The sequence below is a fragment of the Tachypleus tridentatus genome, chromosome 9, assembly GCF_004210375.1.
Source record: "Tachypleus tridentatus isolate NWPU-2018 chromosome 9, ASM421037v1, whole genome shotgun sequence".
Classification (NCBI taxonomy): Eukaryota; Metazoa; Arthropoda; class Merostomata; order Xiphosura; family Limulidae; genus Tachypleus; species Tachypleus tridentatus.
Genome location: NC_134833.1, coordinates 136,155,878 through 136,177,646, shown reverse-complemented (window position 1 = coordinate 136,177,646; position 21,769 = coordinate 136,155,878). Strand labels below are relative to the sequence as shown.

At 32.3% G+C, this 21,769-nt stretch overlaps 1 protein-coding gene across 7 annotated transcripts in view; it reads right to left on the bottom strand.

The window, feature by feature from the left end:
• Positions 1–21,769, bottom strand: part of LOC143226451 (uncharacterized) — a 66,723-nt gene that overhangs the window by 24,321 nt on the left and 20,633 nt on the right. For all 7 annotated transcript variants that reach the window (XM_076457436.1, XM_076457440.1, XM_076457442.1 and 4 more), the window contains 5 exons: positions 20,862–21,013; positions 8,066–8,222; positions 6,209–6,406; positions 4,267–4,338; positions 2,645–2,713 (listed from right to left, as the gene is read on the bottom strand). In XM_076457436.1, the coding sequence (XP_076313551.1) occupies positions 2,645–2,713; positions 4,267–4,338; positions 6,209–6,406; positions 8,066–8,222; positions 20,862–21,013 (648 nt within the window). The remainder of the gene's footprint in view (positions 1–2,644; positions 2,714–4,266; positions 4,339–6,208; positions 6,407–8,065; positions 8,223–20,861; positions 21,014–21,769) is intronic.

The following is a 21,769-nucleotide window of genomic DNA, read 5'->3' as shown; positions in this document are numbered from 1 at the left end:
ATAACATTTACTAGATGCTGTAATGAGATAACAGAACAATATTAACAAGAAAGCTAGTAGTTACTAAACTGTGTCAATATATTTTTATCATTATATCTGCCACTATTAACTGTGCTGAGATAGCAGATCAGTAGTAACATACAATGTGTGCCAGAGATCAGATTTAACTAACAGACCAATACTAATATAAATGTAAAAAAACAAATTAAAATTTAAAAAATAGGAATGGGAGTACCAAAAGTTTTTTCTAATATTTAGAAATATTTTACACTTGTCTCATAGTATGTTTGTTTGTTTTTTGGTACTATATCTCGAGAGGGAGTGGGCTCTAGGCCTATCCTTCTTGTAGGTATTCTTAGAGCTATCTCTCGACATTTTCTGACCTTTGCTAACATTTTTTTCAATAGTTTTTCCTCCGTCTAGTCTTTAGTTGGATTAAAGTCTAAGGCTTGTTTGGAATCTTCAACATTACTGTTTATAACGTTATTCTTACAGTAATGCTCTTTTTGCTGTAACAAATGCTTTTTATGGTAGTCAACAAAAGTTTTCTCTTTTTCTCTTGTTTTGTTTCTTTGAAAGGCATGTTTTAAAAAACGCACCTTTCAAGTTCAGCCTTAGATGTCAATAGGTCACATTTAGTTTGAAAACAATGCAAAGATAAATCGTACAGATTATCATTCTTGTTTTCAGTGCAGAGCACTCGAGAAAAGCCGGGTGAGAGACTTTGGCAGAGATAGCTTTTGTTCTCACGTCTTAGAAATCAACTGTTACGATAAAATTGCTTTGTCCAACACAGAACCTTCGAGTCAGATGTAAAGAACTGGAAACTTTGCTTTCAAATGTTAGATCATAGTCAGATTCTAGACCGAGGGAATTGGTGTAATACATATTTTTTTATTTATTTGATACAGCTGCAGGCTGATCACGTAGCTCGTGCGCATAAGCAATCATGATATGAAGGCTGCTTGATACTTGACAATTTACAGAGCTTGCTCATAATCATAGAATATGGTTATAGTGTATTGTTAGCTCGTTACTATTGTTGCAAAATGGTTATTGTTTTTACTTGATATAACCCAGGTTATAAATAAACGAAGGAAAACGCTTTTAATCAAGATAGTGCAATTCAATTATGTACATTAAGATATGCATAAGATGAAGATAAACGGGAGCTATGCCCTTCCAACAACGTTAGTCACTCAATCTGTCGGGTTGACAGATTTGTGATTTTGTGAAATTTTTGTTTTACTTCTACCGATTTTTTCAAGTACTTTGGTGACTTGTTACTTTACAGTTCATGTGCTGACCACTCAACAGTATGTGTAAACTTTTATAAAGTTTTGTTTACATTCAGTTTGGAGCGTGTTTGAGATTTTATTTTGTGTTGCGTATATTGCGCATTTGGCTCATTCCTATTATAAGTACTGTACTTATAATACTAGATGCGAGGCATTTAACTGTTTGAACAGATTTATGCTAACGTGCTAGGTACTAGTCACTGTACGGAATATAAAAAATCATCATTAGTAACGATGAACCTACAGAGAGTTGAGTACATTATATTAAAATGATTTTGTAGCTTCACCACAAAGTTGCATGCCATGTTGCTCTGCTCAGTCATGCTCTATCTGACGACTGTACATCTTGGTAATAGTCATGTGACGTAGCTTGCATAACAAAAAAGGCTCCAGCGTAAGGCTGTCATGTTCACAGCACACCACTCTTCCACGCTAATTTCCATAATCAGTCTAATGTACGATGACGACAGTATCCCAGCCTTTGCTTCGATAGTTTTATCACAAAGAAATCAACATGTGTTGCATCTGGCGACATGACCAATATATTTTTATATGGAATAGTATGAATGACTGTTTCATCTCCAGTTACTGGAAAGCCTTATCTTTGTGAACACTTTGACCTTGTTTCCACGCGGACATTCTTTTTAATTATTTTGTCTGAGCTATTTTGCCAGTGATGTTTTGTTTTCGTGGCTTATTTAACGGTAGTAATTTCTCGACAATGTATCGAAACTTAATATTAAAAGCTTTAGTTGTAACGATAGTGATTTATCGACAACATAAAGAGAGAAAAGACGCGAAATAGACCAGTGCGCTTATTTGTCACTAAACTGAGTCAAGAAACCAATAATACAATATCATGTATTATTTCCTGAAATGAGTGAAAATTTTCATTTATGATCGTTACTATACACTGAACTAAGTTACAATTCAATTAATCAACAATGACTTTACTGACCACCACAACAAAATAATAATATGCATATATTTATAAACATTATTACTAACTATACACATATAGAATATATAACTTTTTGATAAAAGTAACTTTTATTCATTATAAGTTCAACACAATATCTGTAGTTATTGTATAATTAACAATACTATTTCATAATATTTTATCACTTTATAATATCTTTTATTCCGTGTTCTATCTCCAACTGAGTTAACTTATTTAAATAATATTACTATAAAGAGTCATCTTATAAAACAGGTAAACTGGTCAAGAACTAAAGAATTATTCTTTCTTTGCATTATTAGTGAACTGTAGGATAAAATATCTTTTTTATTATTAATTAAGATAAACTAAGCCTAACATAAGTACTTCAAACAGCAAAGAATCTTACCAAGATAAACCATCGTGGTTGCATCTCTTTTCTTGATAGCTTCAATAGTTCACCTTCCTTTAGAAAAACCTAAAACAACTGTTTAATGAGATATCTGTGTATACAGTGAACATAAACATATAAGAATTTTAAATAAGAAATTAGCACGCGCTGTGATATTAATTTAAGAAAACAAATCGTTAATTAAATGGCATACAAATATTAGGAGTTAATTTATCTTTCAAAGAAATATTTTGTGGAAACCGTGGTAAACGATCTTTAGTATATAATAGTTACATATAGAACAATGCAAGATTTAAAAGTCAACTTTAATGATGTATAATGTTTTACCTTCCATGAAGTAAACAGACAGTGGCTTCTTTACAGAAATTATTAAACATAATACAATAACAAACACATTTAATTGTTCATTTCATTGGATTTCATGTCAGAATAAATGTTATGTACTCTCGATAACAGATTGTCTTGCAGTTGTAGCGGGCATTTTTTTTTTTTTTTACATTAACGTTAAAATTAGGTCTTGGATTGTCATTCTCTTTATTTTATCAGCTCTGAAAAAGTACTGGACTGTATTATTTTGAAATATAATACCTTACGCAAAAGGTAGCACAACGTTTAAGATTACACAATTATACTTGTATCACAACTAAAAATATCGCAAAATTCTATTTCCCGTTATAAATGAGATTGCAACGTTATTTCGCCTAAACATATAGCCTTACATTTATTGAAAGTTTTAATAAAATATAATTGTGTAATCTTAAACATTATATATAGTTTTATAGTACTAAATTGTAGTTAATGCGATAACATAAATATTTTAAAGTTGTGCATAATGTAAATCAATTAAACGAGCACATGTTTAAATATTAATAGAAACACGAGTAAACAAAAAAAAATCTTATAACATTATTGACAGTTCATAATTCTACAAATAAATCATACTGTATTGTTAATAGCTATATAAAGTAGACAAACCGTACTGTATTGTTAATAGTTATGATAAAGTAAGCAAACAATATTGCATTATTAACAGTTATTATAAATTAAACAAATCGTACTATATTATTAATAGCTATGATGAAGTAAGCAAAGCGTATTATATTGTTAACAGTTATGATGATATGAACAAATTGTATTGTGTTGTTAACAGTCATAATGAAACAAACAAGCAGTATTGTATTATTAACAGTTATGGTGAAGTATATAAACCGTACTGTACTGTTAATAGCTATGATGAAGTAAGCAAACCGTACTATATTGTTAAGAGACATGATGAAACAAACCATACTGTATTGTTAATAGTTATGATGACGAAAACAAATCGTAATGTATTATATACAGTTATTACGAAGTTAACAAAATTTATGGTATTAATATTAACCACGATGAAGTGAAAATAACTGTACAACATTATTAATAGTCAATATGAGGTAAAACTTGTTGGAAAAAACTGGGAACTCCACAGAATATTTAGTTAATTATAAACATGTTAATTCTTAACAGCAGCTTGTACTATTTTATAATTAGTTGGATATAATATTATATTATCTAACAATTAGGATATAAGTTAAAAATTCGTTTGCTCAAAAAAAAAAAAAAGGTTTGGGAACAGGGCTTACCCTTCCTGGCTTGACAATCTCAAAATTTCCAAATATGCTGTTTTGTATCGATAGCAACTTGGCAAAGTTGTCCTAGAAAGAGATCAGCCAGGTGAATTTCGTTAATTCTATTTGTAATCAAAATAAAATAGCTTCATCCGATGCTTTGCATTTATCAACTGATTGTGAAACAGAATCATCGCTTATAAACATATGTCTCTCTATATACATAAACGTGTGAACTGAGCAGACAGCAGGGCTAAAAATAGGGAAGATTATTTTATTCCAAAGCAGGGTGAATAATGTAGAGCAAGTGTCTAAAACAAAAAATAGGGCAGATAAAGTGCATGTTATTTATAAAAATGAATAAGAGAAAACTTACCTGATCTATGTAAAGAAGTTCTTGTAATTAATAATGTTTACATAATTGACTGAATTATCTTTCACAAGGTAGTCTTATTTTTATTCTTAAGGGCACCATAGAAATATGCTAGCAGAATGTTGACGTAAAGGTGTAAATTTTGACCTAGGTTACTCCTGATTACGTTACGCGTAAAGAAGGTCGTAAAGAAGTTGTAAATTTTGAAAATTAAACGATTTTTGTAAATTACTCGAAGACCTCCATACCATTAAAGAAAATGTATATCAAAATTATTTCAGTTGTTTAAATCGAAACCACTAATTTAATCGTTTTAATAATTAAATTCAAAATGAACTTGGAAAAAAAATCACCTTTCACACACACAGTTTTATTTACTTGAGCGACATGAGTTTACCTTGTCATTTGGTTGGTTGGTTTGTTTTGGAATTTCGCGCAAAGCTACTCGAGGGCTATCTGCGCTAGCCGTCCCTAATTTAGCAGTGTAAGACTAGAGGGAAGGTAGCTAGTCATCCCCACCAACCGCCAACTCTTGGGCTACTCTTTTAGCAATGAATAGTGGGGATTGACCATCACATTGTAACACCCTCACGGCTAAAAGGGCGAGCATGTTTGGCGCGACGGGGATGCGAACCCGCGACCCTCAGATTGCGAGTCGCACGCCTTAACCCACCTGGCCATGCTGGGCCTGTCATTTGGAATTTACGTTAGTTTGAAGTAACCATATTGATGTCTATGTTGGGCTTTAACAGAACAGTTATTCTATGGAAAATCAACTATACTTTCTTTACGTTCTGCGAACGTTTTTGGATTTATGCTATAAGCTCTGGAATGAAAGCTTAAAACTGCTAACAAAGGTAAGCGGTTTTAACAAGGGTAATAATTTTAAAGAAAGTATTCTTATCGTGTATTAAAGGGTAATAATTACTCACAGTGTGAAACTATAAAATTTAGAGTCGTAAAATGCATTGCAATATGAATAAGTACTGAAACTATTTATTATTCATTGTTAAAAATGTTGGTGTTAAAGAGAGGAACACAGTCAATTATTGTTATTTATTGGAATAAAGAGCTAAGTTAGAACATTATGTTGATACAAGTATAAGGCTGGAGAACTGTAATTAAAAGCTTATACAATTCTACTTCATAGATAATAGAAAATCAGATCAGAGTTGTTTTTACATGTACTATAATTCCACCACTTATTGGATCTATCTATAAGTCTAGGAATTTTTAAACATAAATTAATTGTTCACAGTACCTTACTTTTTGCATAAATAACTGCTTTCACAAAGTACTAAGTCACATAGGTCAAAATTTCAATGTCTGTTGAAACTTATAACAAAGAGTGAGATTATGAAGAGTGAAAACATATTCTAACATAATTTATGTATTTTTGTCGTGGGATGAATATAACACTTTTTCTTTACAAAAGGATGATTGGAAGTACACAGATATAGTAAGGAAAGAAGTTAATGATTTCACACAAAAAGAGTTTAATTGCCATAATTAACGTATTAAGAGTAGCAAGGAAATATGACCTGTAATAAAAAAACGGAAAGAGAAGATAAAGTGAGGACTTACCCCACGCTTCATGAATTCGTTAGCATGTTCAGTAACTCTAGTAATGATATCCAGAGCTTTTTCTGTATCTCCATACTCAGAGTCATCATACGATAGATATTTGAGATATCTCTCTAGAAACAGGCGGTACTGTGGAATCCTCTGAATCGGTTTTAGCATGTAATGCTCTAATGATAAACACTTACACATAGGAAGTGCCTAACAAAATAAAAAGACAGAGAGGAAACACTTATGAATGTATTATTCCAATATATATATTTTTAGTGTAAATAATTTGTGAGTTTTGCGTTCAATCCACAAGGAATATCACATGTGTTTGGTTTTAGAATAGAAATAATAATGATATTTGAGAAAAACAATATTGTTTAATTTTAAATAATAATGATACTTAAGATAAACAGTATTGTTTCATTATAAAAGAAGGGGACACGTATAAACGTTTCGGAATTCTACCTCTGCCTGTATTCCCTTTTGTTATAAAGAAACAATGCTGTTTTTCTCCGAACACATTGACTGTTTGGTTCGTCTTGAATTTCGCGCTACGCTATTGGAGGGTTATCCGCACTAACAACGTCAACGAATTACCAACTTTACCAATGAATTGAAGGATTGACAGCCTAAAGGGTGAGTATGTTTGATGTGGCAGGGATGTAAACCCCCACTACTGATAAACTGGGAGTCGAGCGCCCTAACCATCATGCCAAACCAGGCCTATCACAGATCTAATAACGTAAGACAAGAAAAGCATAAATTCAACTAATAATGAAATGTTAGACAACATCGACAGTTGTTACTAAAGCATTGTCTAAATAAAACAACTGATTAAAAATAGCTGAAAAATAAGTGTATTACAAGGCGTTACTTCATTGTTATAATTAACAAATATATATTTTTTGATAAGTTAACAAATATTCTTCAAAGTTTCTGAACTAATTTTTCAAAAACTAAGGCAAGGAACCTAAGGATAGAAAGATAAAAGCAAAATCAGTAAATGCACTTTTTTAACCATCGAATATGCAATATTCAATCCAAAATGAGCATACACTCCTTCCCCAACGTCTTGTGCTAGTTCCAGTAAACTGAAACATTGGATTAATTCAACAGAAAACAACATGAATATACAGTCTTATCTCAGTTTTTCACACTAATTCTTAAAATATTGTAACCATTTACTAAACTAATCGCATTCAACATTTACTTCTAATTATCGCATTACTTCATGAAACCCTTGGACAGCAGATTAATCTTCTTTTGTTTGCTTATTTCACGCATAGCTAGCCACTCATACTTTAGAAGAAATACAGAAAATAACTGTTTGCTTGTTTGTTTTGAATTTCGCGCAAAGCTACACGAAGGTTATCTGTGCTAGCCGTTCCTAATTTGGCATTGTACGACTAGAGGGAAGGCAGCTAGTTATCACTACCCACCGCCAACTCTTGGGCTACTCTTTTACCAACGAATAGTGGGGTTGACTGTAATATTATAACGCTCCCGCGGCTGAAAGGACGAGTATGTTTGGTGTGACAGGGATGTGGATCTGTGACCCTCAGATTGCGAGTCGAGTGCCCCAACCACCTGGCCATGCCGAGCATAGAGAAAAGAAATATGGTCAACGTCACCCGTCGTCAACGTTTAGGCTACTCTTTACTAACGAAGGTGGGATTGAATATAACATTATAACGACCCTCACGGCTAAAACGTCTAGCATGTTCGTTGATGCCATTGATTATTGAAAACTACAGACTGTGTGTTGAGTGCTGTAACTGATTAATTTAATGTATATCTTAAATTATTGTTGTAATCATGGACAGACGTGGACCTCTGATTATTTTCATCGTAATTTATATGTAATCTTACCTCAAATTCTCGCACTAATTTTTGAAACATTGGGTATTTTTTCTTGCTTTCTTCTAAACTAGTAGATATATTCCTGAAATCACAAATATAGGCAGAGTATAATTTCAGGAACGGCCCGTGCTGAATGATCAGATCGGCTATTCTTCGATTTTCTGACCTAAGCCAAAATATTTACGTTTGAAATATTGTCCTGAAAAACAATTGTTTTGTACAAAAACTAGGTAAATTGATTATTGTTGTATCAAAATGACGCGAGGCTGATCAAAAGAGTACATATATGTGTTATTTAATTAACCAATCTTAAATTACAGAACGCCTAGACTTAAACTAGATGGAATGTTTATTGTACATAATTATGCAATATTAAGCCACCGTCACTTAAATAAATTTACTATGGCCATAAGTGTTTATAGACTTATGTGTTTGAACACATAAATGTGATGTAAAGTCTGATGGAAAATATACTCAAGTCATTTTATATACTCTGAAATGTACGGGAAAAATATATCGATAAAAGATATTTCGAAAAGACACTAACTGAACTTTGTAATGTATGTATTAAACGTTATGTATGGTAAAATGAGATAACGAAGGGGTACTAATTGAACAATATAACATAAAGATCAACAGTTATATATGGAAAAAGATACATTGAAAGGGTATAAATTAAACTGTATAATACACAGGTCACTGAACTGTGCAGTGAACTATTTCCTAACGGAATAAAAATCAAGACTTCTAATGGATTAGTTTACAAACACACACATATATATATATAATATATATACATATAGGTAGATGACTAAAATTTATTTTGATATTTCTTTGTCTTAGTGGTGGGCCACCAGGTGAGAGGAAATCATAAGATGTTGTCTGAGAGTTATACAACTGTTATGCTAAATGCAAATGACGCCGACAATTTAGGGTTCGGTAACAATTAAGTAATATACAAAGAATAATGACAAAAGAAAAGTGACAGATACGTTGATGCCATAGTTTCATGAAGTTGCAGCAGGATAAATGCTGCCAAGGCGCGTTGCTAGGGGTCAGAACTCGACAAAGTGGCACCAAACAGCATGTTGCTAGAGGCGGATGGTGCTATTTAGTTGTTGTAGGACAGTGTTACTATAGCTCCGTTGGGTGATCGTGTGGTATCTCATATTTATCACTTCCGTACTTAGTATTTATCATTCCTACTGTTTCTCGTTCATTAGGTAAACCACAAACAACTATATTTTTAAGTATCGAATATAATTTTACAAATGATTGCATCATCAACATTGTTGCTTTCATTTATATATTTAATTATGTCTTAGAAAGTTATTCAATACTTTAGAAGTAAAATTATTATTTTAACAAGATAGTTAATATAGCTGATTGTGTTTTCAGTTAGTAACTGATTTGCGTGTGTTAAAAAAGTCTTTAGAAGTAAAACCATTATTTAACGAGAAAACTATTAAAGTATAGATGATAATTTGTATACATATGACGTGTAAAAATTTTATCACACATATTATGTTACCTTATCCATTATATATATGACTATTTGGACGAAGAAGATATTATATCATAGCCAATAGTTTACCTTAAATTCTTTTACCAATACGTGTCACTTTATATATATAACGTTACCCTAATTTATTAGATCTATAGTTTTTGTTTTTATAATTGATATATCCTATAATTATCTGTCATGAAAAGTTTTATGACGTATAATATTTTATTATAAATAAAACCATTAATTAAAGAAACTTTTACATTATTATTCCACAACAAATTGTGTTTTCGTTATTTAAGTATTGATTCATTACACATTTAGCACATAACAGTACATGACTATAGTTTTCGCTACTACGTCTAATTTACATTTTTTATTTTATGAGTCCCCCGCTGGGACAGCAGTAAGTCTACGATTTACAACGCTAAAATCAGTGGTTTAATTCCCCTTGGTGGATACGGCAGATAGCCCAATGTAGCTTTGCTATAAGAAAAACACACACTCATTTTCTGACGTTTTATATGTAAAACTCTTATCCCTATTTCACTTACTCCATAGTTTTCATTTCCATAACTAATATATTGTATAACATACTTTTACATCTATTTGTCCTGAAAAGGACACTTATTTAAATCTTTAAGTAATATAAAATAATTCTAATATAATTTTTAACTATATAAGTTAATCTGTATAACTATTATGCTTATTATTGTAAAAATGTTTACAAATATTTGTCTGGAGCTTTTTTCTTGATTGCTTGGAACTTTATGCATAATGCTAACTGAATTCTACCACAAGTGTTTATGTATAGTGTACATAATTTACAGTTATATACTTATTTTAATACCTACGTTTGTTTCAGTTTAATATATGAAACGTATAAATATTAAATGTGTATTGCGCGAGTCTCGCCTGTTTTCCAAATTTGTAAAAGATTCTCGAGTGTAAGGGCCAACAATATATGTTTTACGAAAGCACTAGCGTATCTTGGAATATTTTATATTTGTTTTGCATATTAAAATATATTTGTGTTAAGAAAGAAAGAAAATTGTGTGTAGGAATCTTGTTGGCAAGTGATATAAATGTGATACATATTAACATTTAGTTACCTTCTAAATTCAAATTAAAACTTCAGGATATTTGAAATCTTAATACGTAGTGTATGTAACATAATTAACCGGAGACTCATCCGAGATAAATTGTAATATGTAACAATAGACATTCTTCGAAAACAGGCTAAAAGCTCGATAAACCCTGATTTTATTAATAGAAGTAAAATTTTAAAAAAGTTCAAAATCTTAAATACTAAGGTGAAATGATATGAACATAACGTAGAAAAATTGTATGTAAGCTCATTTAAACGAGACAATAATAAAACAATTCATTATTTTATAAACAAATTATTTCTTTCGTTTATATATGCATCTGTCGTCTGCTATCGAACCGGTAGTTTTATCGTTAATGTGTACATTACAAGAATAAAATATACACAGATTAGATGTTTTTATGTAATTTGAATTAACATTTAATTTAGAATATAGCTCTATAGGCTTATTTAGTTATAGGTCATTAACTATACTTCTACTGATACATCATATATTTAATTTCACACAAATACAAAATGTATGCACAATTAGAACGTCATATGCGAAAAAGCAAACAGCAGGCCTAGCCTATAAAATAAAATTATGCCGTCTGCTATAAAATAGAATACACGAAAAGAATAAAGATTAAACGGTAATAATTATTGCGCACAATGAGATTAGAGTCAGTTCAGCGTAGCTGGTAGAACACTTGCATGAGGTGGAAGGTGATTTGAACCTAAAAATTGTATTTTTTTTATTAGCATTACAACAGATAGGCCTATTTAGGTATGAATTATTACTTATATATCATGTATTTAACATCACACACACAAAAATGTATGTAGAATTAGAATGTTGTTTGCAAAAAAGTAAACAGTAGGCCTAGCTTATAAAATAAAATTATGTTGTCTGCCATAAAGTAGACTATGTGAAAAAATAGTAAGGCTAACATTGTAGTACATATCATGTAAAATTAGGTTAAAATCAACTGAGCTAATATGTTTTATTCTGCTCTTTTTTCCCCTTTAGGTGGTTCAGTATCTGGAAATGTATTTTTTATTTTGACACGTTATAAAGTACAATATTGCATTTTTGTAGCATATTTCATACATCAATGTAACACATTTATAAAAAAATATATTAAATTTTTTGTAATAATAAACAGCAGGTGTATTAGATTTATAAAATATGAAAGAATAGGTGTGGTCCAGTAGTGAGAGGTCAAATCTGGGTCATTTGATATGAGTCAGAGAGGAAAATTGTCATTTCACATTTTAAAAACCCATAGTTTCAAGTTTCAGGAAAACAAAAATATAATATACCGCTAAATTTCGTAGCTTTCTATCTAAATACCGATCAATTTGTAGTCCACCCTGCAAGCCAATGTTTTATATATTGAATAATGAACAATGCTATGTCATCGCACACTTAAATTGTTTAATCAATGAAAATATTGTTTCATTCAATACTTAGGTGAAGTATATATTTAGAAATATATATATAACAGTAAATGTAACAAAAGAGATAATCTTTATCCCAACTTAATTAACATAATTTTATTGTGTTCATATATATATATATATACATGAATACACGTAATAATGCATGAAATTGTGTTCGTGTTTATATATGTATATTAAAAATCTTTTGGCTCGGGATACTGCAATGATAAACACCAGTATCAGTAAGTATTGCTGCTTATTACTTTATATACACAGTAAACATGGTAAAACACAATAATAATAATATATTTAATATACAGATTATCAACTGTTATATCAAGATTTTGATGATATTTTAACACATTCCATGTTTTTTTTAATCTGTGTGTGCCCGAGGTATTAAAGTAGAATAGGTTTACTCCCTCTTTGCAGTTTTCTGTGAGAGACCCTCTCTCTTGTCCTGTAGACGGCTCTTAAGGTGTTCCCATTACTCTATAATCATACTGGTATTTCGTGTTGAAATCGACGTGAAATAACCTATTTAACGAACTAACTAGTTGATAAAATAAGATTCATTATTAAAAATTTTGGATATAATACTCGGTGTTACCATAAGAAGGTTTGTTGAATCCCTTCAACCAGGGCTTTAGGCTAACATTCTAACAAGAGTGTATTACCCCAATTTGCTAGAAACTATTCACTAGGGACTGTCTCCCTTCGTCGGAATCTGAGACTATCATACTTCATTCATCTATTCCGTCATGATACAGTCGTTACAATCGTATTCTGTGCTTAGAGCAACGTAAAACAACTTATATAACTAATTTATCCAAAATTTTCATTTCCATGCATAATTTTTGCCCCTCAGTGGCACATCAATATTTCTACGGACTCATACCGGTTTGTTTTTTTTTGATGCTTTGGAAAAACAAGTTGCATTACGTTGTTATATTTTCAAGACATTAGATCAAACTTGTAGATAGCAATATAATTAATCATGGAATCGTCCTGTGGTAACAGTAGCATGCATAATCCTGGTGGTAGTAGTAACAAATGTCCTGGATGCTCAAATAGGGCCAAAGAAATTTTAAATAAATCATCTATAATACACTACCAAGAAGAAGATGACACTTCAACAATGGTATCATTGAAGGATGGTTCCTTGTCAAAGACGTTATTACAAGCACCATGAACCAGAGATTACCAAGGTTTATTACCCATTGCACAGAAAATGCCACAAGGGGAAGTGCAGAAATGTTTTACCACCAAGGATGTAATAGAAGATTTACCATGAAAAAGGATATCAATCTGATTCTAATAAAATCAACGAAAATATCATATTATTGTCTTGAGGACTCATCAATAGAGAAAAGGTCCACGTGATTATCGTTGGCCATTTATATCAAGAGTTTATGGCAAGCTCTATTTCTTTAGTGAAAACAAACAAACAAAGCACATAAAGAAACAAAAATCTAGAAAACGTCTCATTCAGTGTACTGACTTAACTTCTAAAACATTACTACGTGAAATAGAAACGCAGAAGGAGGACTGTGGAGTATTAGCCATTTATCTCATGACATCATGACTGCTAAAGCTTACTATTACCGGACCTGTTACAACGAGTATACACGTACCTCCAACAACAACAACAACAAAAGATGTGTAGCGAAAAACAAGTTTTTCTTTGATAGATTGTTTAGGCAGAGTATTCATGATAAAACTTTGTAGAATGGACAGCAACTGCCTGCTGTGGAGACACAAGTGTAGAGGACGACGTTTCGAAAGCCTCCTGTTTTCTTCAAGTCAGTTGCCGTCTCTTCTACAAAGTTTCATCGTGAGAAACAAGTTGATTCCGCCAAAGTTGCAGAATGCTGTGCAGCAGAAAGCAATGTGTACATACATTAGTTTGAGAAAATAAGAACAGATTTGCCTCAAAATCTTAGTAATAAAAATATCTGACTTGCCACACATTAATTTTACATATGACAACAGGTGAAATCACGTGTATCAGAAACTCAATAAAAAACATGTGAAAAGATGTATTGAAGCAGAACCTGAAGAAGTTCTCCAAATTTTTCCTGATGATAGAGTACGACTGTTGGTTGTGCCAGGTCGTCTCTCTGTCTATGATCTTAAAAAAGAAGATATGTACTTACAAGATCACATCCTTAATTCACCTGAAGATAACACCAATCTTTATTCTGCTGCCTCATCTACCTGAACGTCTATACAAAATTAATTATAAACTATAAAAATGGCCTCATTCGCCCAATACACTTACTAAATCAAGTATTTTCACACCTCAACTTCTGAATTATTTCTTGCATTGTTTCTTAAATGATGAAGCAGATCCAAACAAGACACGACCTATAGTAAATTGTTTGGTTCACTCATCAAAAGTTGATGTATGCTGTTAGATGGAAAGTAGAAAGCGTCAAAACATATACTTCTACCAATAGCAATGAAACCTTTAATGGGTATCATGGAAGTGGTTTAAGCTCTTAACAGATTTGGACATTGTGTCTCATATTCACAAAGAGAAGAAAATGATACAGTCCTATATCTTCAAAAGTTATCTGCTAGTCCCAAAGATGTAGTCCTTCCTTAAACCACATGACCTACTTGTTTACAACACTAGCTTAGGACAATATAGAACTTTAGAAGAAAATTTAAGTTGTAAAGGGACCAAACACCAAGTTAATGGGATTGTTGTTTAACCTACCGTCATTAGTCCACATCAACAATTGTGTTTTTCCAATGGTTGAAAAGCAACAAAGCATCACCGTACAAGATGTAATCCTTATAATTTACAATCTTGGTCAAGGAACTGAAATTTGGCAAATAAATAACTATGCAAGTTCTGAATTACCAGAACACAGATCGAAAGGTATTTATAAAGAAAAACTTCTATGAATTCTCACACAACGAGTAGATCAACTTAATCAGTCAGTGTGTGGATGGACCAGGTTTAACAAAAATGTCCGTATCAGAGAAGATGTTGCCATTAACAATGTTGGTTATTTAACAACCATCAATGTTTCAGTAACAGAAATAGCGACTACATTGGAAATACTCAATGAGAGGAAATAAATCATCAACTAGCTACAGCTTAATGAAATAGTTTTAGGGTTTGACCATGCTCTCTTTTTAAAGACTTTAAAGCTCTTTGGAAGTATCCAATTCTCTATCAAAGGATCATTATCAGGCTTGGAACTTTTCACACAATTTGTAATATCTTGAGTACCGTTAAAAACTGCTTTCAAGATGCTGGCCTTTAAGAACTTTGTCTTGAATCATTTATTATTGCTGAAGACTATTACAGCTGTTGTGGATTGATGGCACTACAATCAAGCGGTGTGTGTTTATAATAGGGCCCTCATGGAGAGGTTTCTCAACTTGGCTCAAAAACAGACATCCGGACGTGAATAAAAGACTCGCTGAAGTCTTAGAGTATGTTTCAGAGTTTCATTGTCATCAGAACAGACCATTGTATCAAGCCATTTTGGACATTTCGGCGATTGTCACTATCAATAGCCTACTTGAGGAATAACTGAACTTATGACGAAACAATGGACTAATCACTGCAACTTGATTGCCTTGTATTGACTTAGATAAAGACATACTTCTCTAACTCCTTCGTACATCGCGAGAAGACAACTGGTCGTCATACATGTAAGCAATCCACCATATAATTCCGTGGTTTTTTGCTTATGATGAAAGAAACTACGCCTGTTGTCTTTCTGTGTACTATAGTACCATGTCAAACTCAGCAACTTTGCATAAGATATTTGAACATTTCATGGAAGGTAAATTTGTTGTTTAACTAGGAACATACAAATTTTTGAAAGGCTACACTAGATCAAATCACAGAAGAATCTCTATATAAGGATGCCAAAATTCCAGGTGGTGTTTTAAATACAGTTTGGACTAAGGTGCTATCTTCTGATATTATCTTACAGCTGAATACTGGTCAGGCCTTCCGCATCAATTCTGTAAAACGGTAAATTTAGTATAATCAAATATCTACCATGCAGAACTGCAGACCCTAAGAATTAACAAGGATGGAGCAGCAGTTAAAAGCCATGGTCAACACATTAGACAATCAGATAAATACTTTCAAAATGACTGTGATCTTGTCAGTCTGTCAACTGCAACAGTTGCCCTAAAGGATATTATCTCTGATTTCGTAGAAGCACAAAGTGTATAACAGATTTAAAGAAGAATGTCTAAAAATTCATCCACAAAAACTTGCTGTTCATGATTCTATCAGCAAACGAAAATTAAAACCTTTTTATGATTTGTCAAAAGGTGTCAAGAAAGTTAAAACAAGTGCAATAGAAATGACATTAAAAGCTGACCAAGTGTTCTTTGGAAAGATGATTTTGACTACTCAAACAAGAAAGGAGCTGAAGATGAAGGGTGTGTTATGTCATCTGCTAGGACCATTGCTTTGGTCCCTTGCAATACTGGATGACAAATCATGTAAGATCAATAAGTCCGCTCCGGATAAAGTGTGTCTGTGACAGAAGTATTTCCTCAGCTTTCTGCAACCGTAATAGATTGGAAGGTGCTGATCTATCAAACGACAGGAGACCAAAAATCGTCCATACTAAGAAATGCTCTGCATGTGGAGAGCCATAGTAAGAAAACTGATATTGTCTCCGATGTTTACAAGGAGCAGAGCATAAATAATATAGAGAGATCACATAATACACTGTGCAGTTCAAGAATATACCTTCTGGACAACTTGTGCGCCAATGTAAAAATTCCTCGCTAACTACAATAACACAGCAAGCCTAATTGAATATGTACTTAATTAATGCGTACAGCCAGTGTTTAACGTTACTAGGCAAAAAAGTACTATATTTTACATGTAGAGCCAAATGATACAAACTTAAAAAATAGAAAAGTCAAGAAGTGCCGGAGCTCGAGACAAATAAAAAAGAAGTAAATACCAAAATCATACTAAATGTAATTCATTAAGCTAATGGTGACACTGAAGCCATGGTTATTTCTACAGATAATACTGATGCTAACAATACACTTCTATAAAACTAAAACATACAAAGGTCTTTTTAAGTCTGGAATTCAAACATGTACAACCTATCTTAATATTGGAAATATTGCTACCGACTGCAGAGGCTTGCAGTGGCATAATTGGGCTGTAATCCTTTACAGGATGTGAAACTGTCAGTTCATTCACAGGTAAAGATAAACTGTCGGTGCTTAAGCTTCTGAGTAAGAACCAGGAAACAAAACAAACATTGAAACAGCTTGGAGAAGAAAGATAATTGTTTTCAAAGTTGTTCAACGATTTGGAAGTATTTACCTGTCGACTTTATGGATGCAAACTAAACGATTAAAAATAAATTATCTATTCTACAACTTACTAAGTAGTAGAAAGGATGAACTGGAAACTTATTAAGTGTTTTCATGTTCAAATTGTTTGTTCAAGCATCGTCAACTCCCAAGCAGCTAAAGCAGTTTCTTCTAACTAGCTAAAAGAAAAGCATCTCTAAATACCAGAGCATATCGAATCCTGTTGGACTTGGATGAACTTTAGACAAACTGAATTCACTGGTATTGATTGGATGGACGGATCACCTACTAGAGACACGGTATTAGAACTATTAGTATGTAAACCTGAAAACTGTCCTTGCCTGATAAATAGCGTGAAGTGTTCAGAGGTGTGTTAGCTGCTGACATATATAAACCAGCCATCAGATAATGTTCTTAAGCATTTCATTGAAGCACACGATGTGATAAGTAATATTGAAGACGATGACAAAGATAACTATTAGAAATACTAGGTGACCTTGTGATTGTTAACAATTCATTGTGTGCTCAGTTTATTTTTAATTAATATACGTGCAAGCAGATTAACATTATGTACTATAATCTGTGTGTGAGAACATGAAGATAAATTATGTTATAGGAACATAGGTAGTTGCTTCGCATTTTATGTTTGTTTTTTGAATTTCGTGCAAAGCTACACGAGTGCTATCTGTGCTAGTCGTCCCTAATTTAGCAGTGTAAGACTAGAGGGAAGGCAGCTAGTCATCACCACACACCGTCAACTTTTGGGCTACTCTTTTTACCAACGAATAGTGGGATTGACTGTCACATACAACACCCCTATAGCTGAAAGGGAGAGCATGTTTCGTGCGACGGGGATTTGAACCCGCGACCCTCAGATTACGAGTCGAACGCCTTAACACTCCTGGCCATGCCGGGCCACTCAACCTTTAATTGATATGGCATATTATGACTGTCAACCATATATAGCGAAAGTGATACAGTATTTAATTGGTAGTGAACTCTGCAAGATACAAGAATTACAGACTTTATTCGGTTATACACTGTGTTCGTTTGTGTGGGAAAATGTATTTGATGCTTGGTTGGGCTCGTAAGTTTAAATGAGTGAACATATAGTTTTGAAAATGTAAGAAAAATACGGAAATAGAATTTCTGACTTGTCAGCAAATACTTTAACTATGTTTGAATCATTATAAAGTGTACTACTAATAAGATGGGCGTGTTTCTTCTGGCAAAGCTGTCTGCTGTGTTCACCGAGGGGAATTGAGTTCCTGATTTTAGCAAATCCGTAGATTTACCGCTGTCGCAGCGGAAAATAAGTAATAACATAAAATTATAATCTTCTATGTATGTTGAAACACGTTGTTTCAAAATATTAAGCTACATTGTACTTTAACCTTTAAACAGCAGGAATGTTGTAGGTGGCAGCATCAGTTGAAGATGGATGGCCGCCGTTTAAGGGTTAAACAGATATGATGCATCAACAGCCTTAGGAGTCACGTGTTTTTAGACGTCATCAGACCAAAATTACCAATAGAGTTAAAAGTGTTCACAGAAAAAAAAAAAATTGAGTATATTTCTTTCTTGTATATAGTGGCAGATAATACCTGTATACAAATTACTCCTAAAAATCAGAATTTATCGAGTCTCTTTTGGAAGAACGTCTATATGTAAGCAGTTTTAGTATAGATCAGTCAGCATTTGTGCATAAAGTTCTAAACATGTAAGAAACAAGGTATTCACAAAGATTTGTGAAAAAATATCTAAAGAAAAGTAATAATAACTCTCTTCACTTCTACAATAGTAGTGGTTAAACATGACTGTTTGTGTAGATGTATAAAACCAAGCTCAAATGGAACAATTATATAACTTAACTTATCATGCTAAACACGATGGTACAATTATTTTACAATGTTTATATAAACGTCCTTTTCAGAATGAATAGATCTAGAAGTGTGTTATGCAATATATTATTTACAGAAATTAAAACTATAAAACAAACGAATTAGCAATAAGAGCTTTACATATAAAACGTTCGAAAATGCTAAAATATATAAGGGAAATTAAATATGGAAGGGAAAAATTATAATTATATGGTACAGTACGTTAAATGTCTACTAACTTGTTATTTAAATTATAAAAATAAACGTAATTGTCAATAGAATAATAATGTAATTGTCTCTTCAAGTAATGGTTTTATTGATAATAGCAGAAGATTTGATTTAATAACTTTTTAAGGCAGGTAATTTTATGTTATATCATCTGTATCATTCAGATAATGCATAAATTGATATAGTATGTGTGATAAAACCTTTTACATACAATATAAATTATGAATTATGTTTTAATAATTATTTCATTAAACGCCCCCCGTGGCTCAGCGGCATGTCTGCAGACTTACAACGCTAAAAACCGGGTTTCGGTACCCGTGGTGGGCAGAGCACAGATAACCCATTATGTAGCTTTGTGCTTAAATAATGTTTTTTTCTTGTATAGTATTCAAGACTTTTAAGACACATGGACATTAATAATTAACTAAAAAGACAATTAACTGTACCAACTGTCTCGTTTAAACAATAGTTTTACTTCTAAAGTATCTATTAACTTTTAGGACATATGATTAAATATAGAAGTGAAAGCTACTACTTTGATGACGTAGTTGTTTGTTAAAGCTATAATTAAAACTGCAACTGTTTTTCCGTTTGACTTATAAGAGCGAAACAGTAGGTATGATAAATATTGATAAAGTAAACATAAGTTGAGACACCGCATGGTCATCCAATAGAACTGTAGTAGCACTGTCCTATAGCAACTTAGTAACACCATCCAGTCCCAGCAACGCGTCCTCTGGCGTCACTTCGAGGAGTTATAACTTCTAGCAACGGTGTGTTGCTATAGCATAGGGTGTCTATGCTACCACTTCACGGAACTATAAAGTCATCGCCTGTATTACCTTTCTGGTATCGGCATTCTTTGTATATTCCTTAATAGTTATATAACTCTCAAGTGGTATTCTTTGAGCACAGGAGTGTAAGGATAACTACTTCCCTAGTTATAATGACCAAAACTGGAATATGACAGGATCTTACATGATGAAGACAAACAACATCCTGTAAACCAATGGAATAATCAGCTTTCAGTTCTAATAATTTTAATCTCAGTTTTTATAATATTCAATCGCAGAGAATTTCCGATTTTATTTGAAATTTTTAAATTTTGTTTTTATGTAAGTAAATTCCCTGAATACAATGTATGAATTTTAACAGTACTTTGTTGTTCCTACTTAGGTTGAGGGTGAGTGAATTTGAGTTTACGTTTAAAGTAAAATTACGTATACAAAATTCATAAGGATTAAATAAGGGAGACCTTGAAACGCACTTATTTTAAACAAGTAACATATAAAGTTTTCATTTTTAAAGATATATCTTGTAAATTCCACACTAAACCAGACTTACCATTCTTCCAGTCTGGTTTGAAGTTCTTGAAGAAAATTTTCGTTTAGCCTCTGTAACTCCGGTAGGTGGCGGAATATTTGATTTAGAGTTTCGTCTGGTATAATTGGTGCATCATTCATCCTGTTTGCTTTGTTAACATACTTCCTAAACTCCTAGAAAGAAAAAATACATATATGTATCTTTAACATAATAGCAAAGAAAAAAGAAACATATATGGACTCAGTACTGATATCAATACTGAATTGCTTTTGCAAAAGACCAATGAGACAGAAAAACAGAAAATTTGCTTTTGTAAATATAAGAAGTTCTAGTCTAAAGCTTCTTCACACGTGATCAACATTTGATATATGTTTTTCAGACTATACGAAAACAGGCCCTGCAACGGTATCAGCGGTTAATCTCTCATTTTTATGTTTGTATATTATTGTTTTATATACAGCTCGTGGTATGTTTATAACAACAACGATATGTTGACAAGTATAACAAAATAACTCGAGTCATTTACTAAGCGACTGTTTACTTTGTAAGCATGACAAACAATTGGCCCCTCACAGAATCAAATGAAAAACGTTCCATCACTGGTTACAAGATGGAAAATATCATTAACACAGCGCATCAATACAAATATTGTGTGATAATAAATAGATCCGAAAAAAGTCATTTTACAATAATTACATCGTCGTGAATATTGAATTTAAGAAATACCGTACTGCTTATGGTTTATTTGTGTTAATGCTGTATATTTAGAAACCATACTTAAAGTGAAACAATGTTTAGATTTAACAAAATCTTCCATTTCAATACGCAAGCTTAATTATATGCTTAGACGAAATCTAACATGGTGATTACCTTAGATCCAACAGTCCACTTCATTAAACATGTAGCTTTACTTGCATAACCGAATTTTT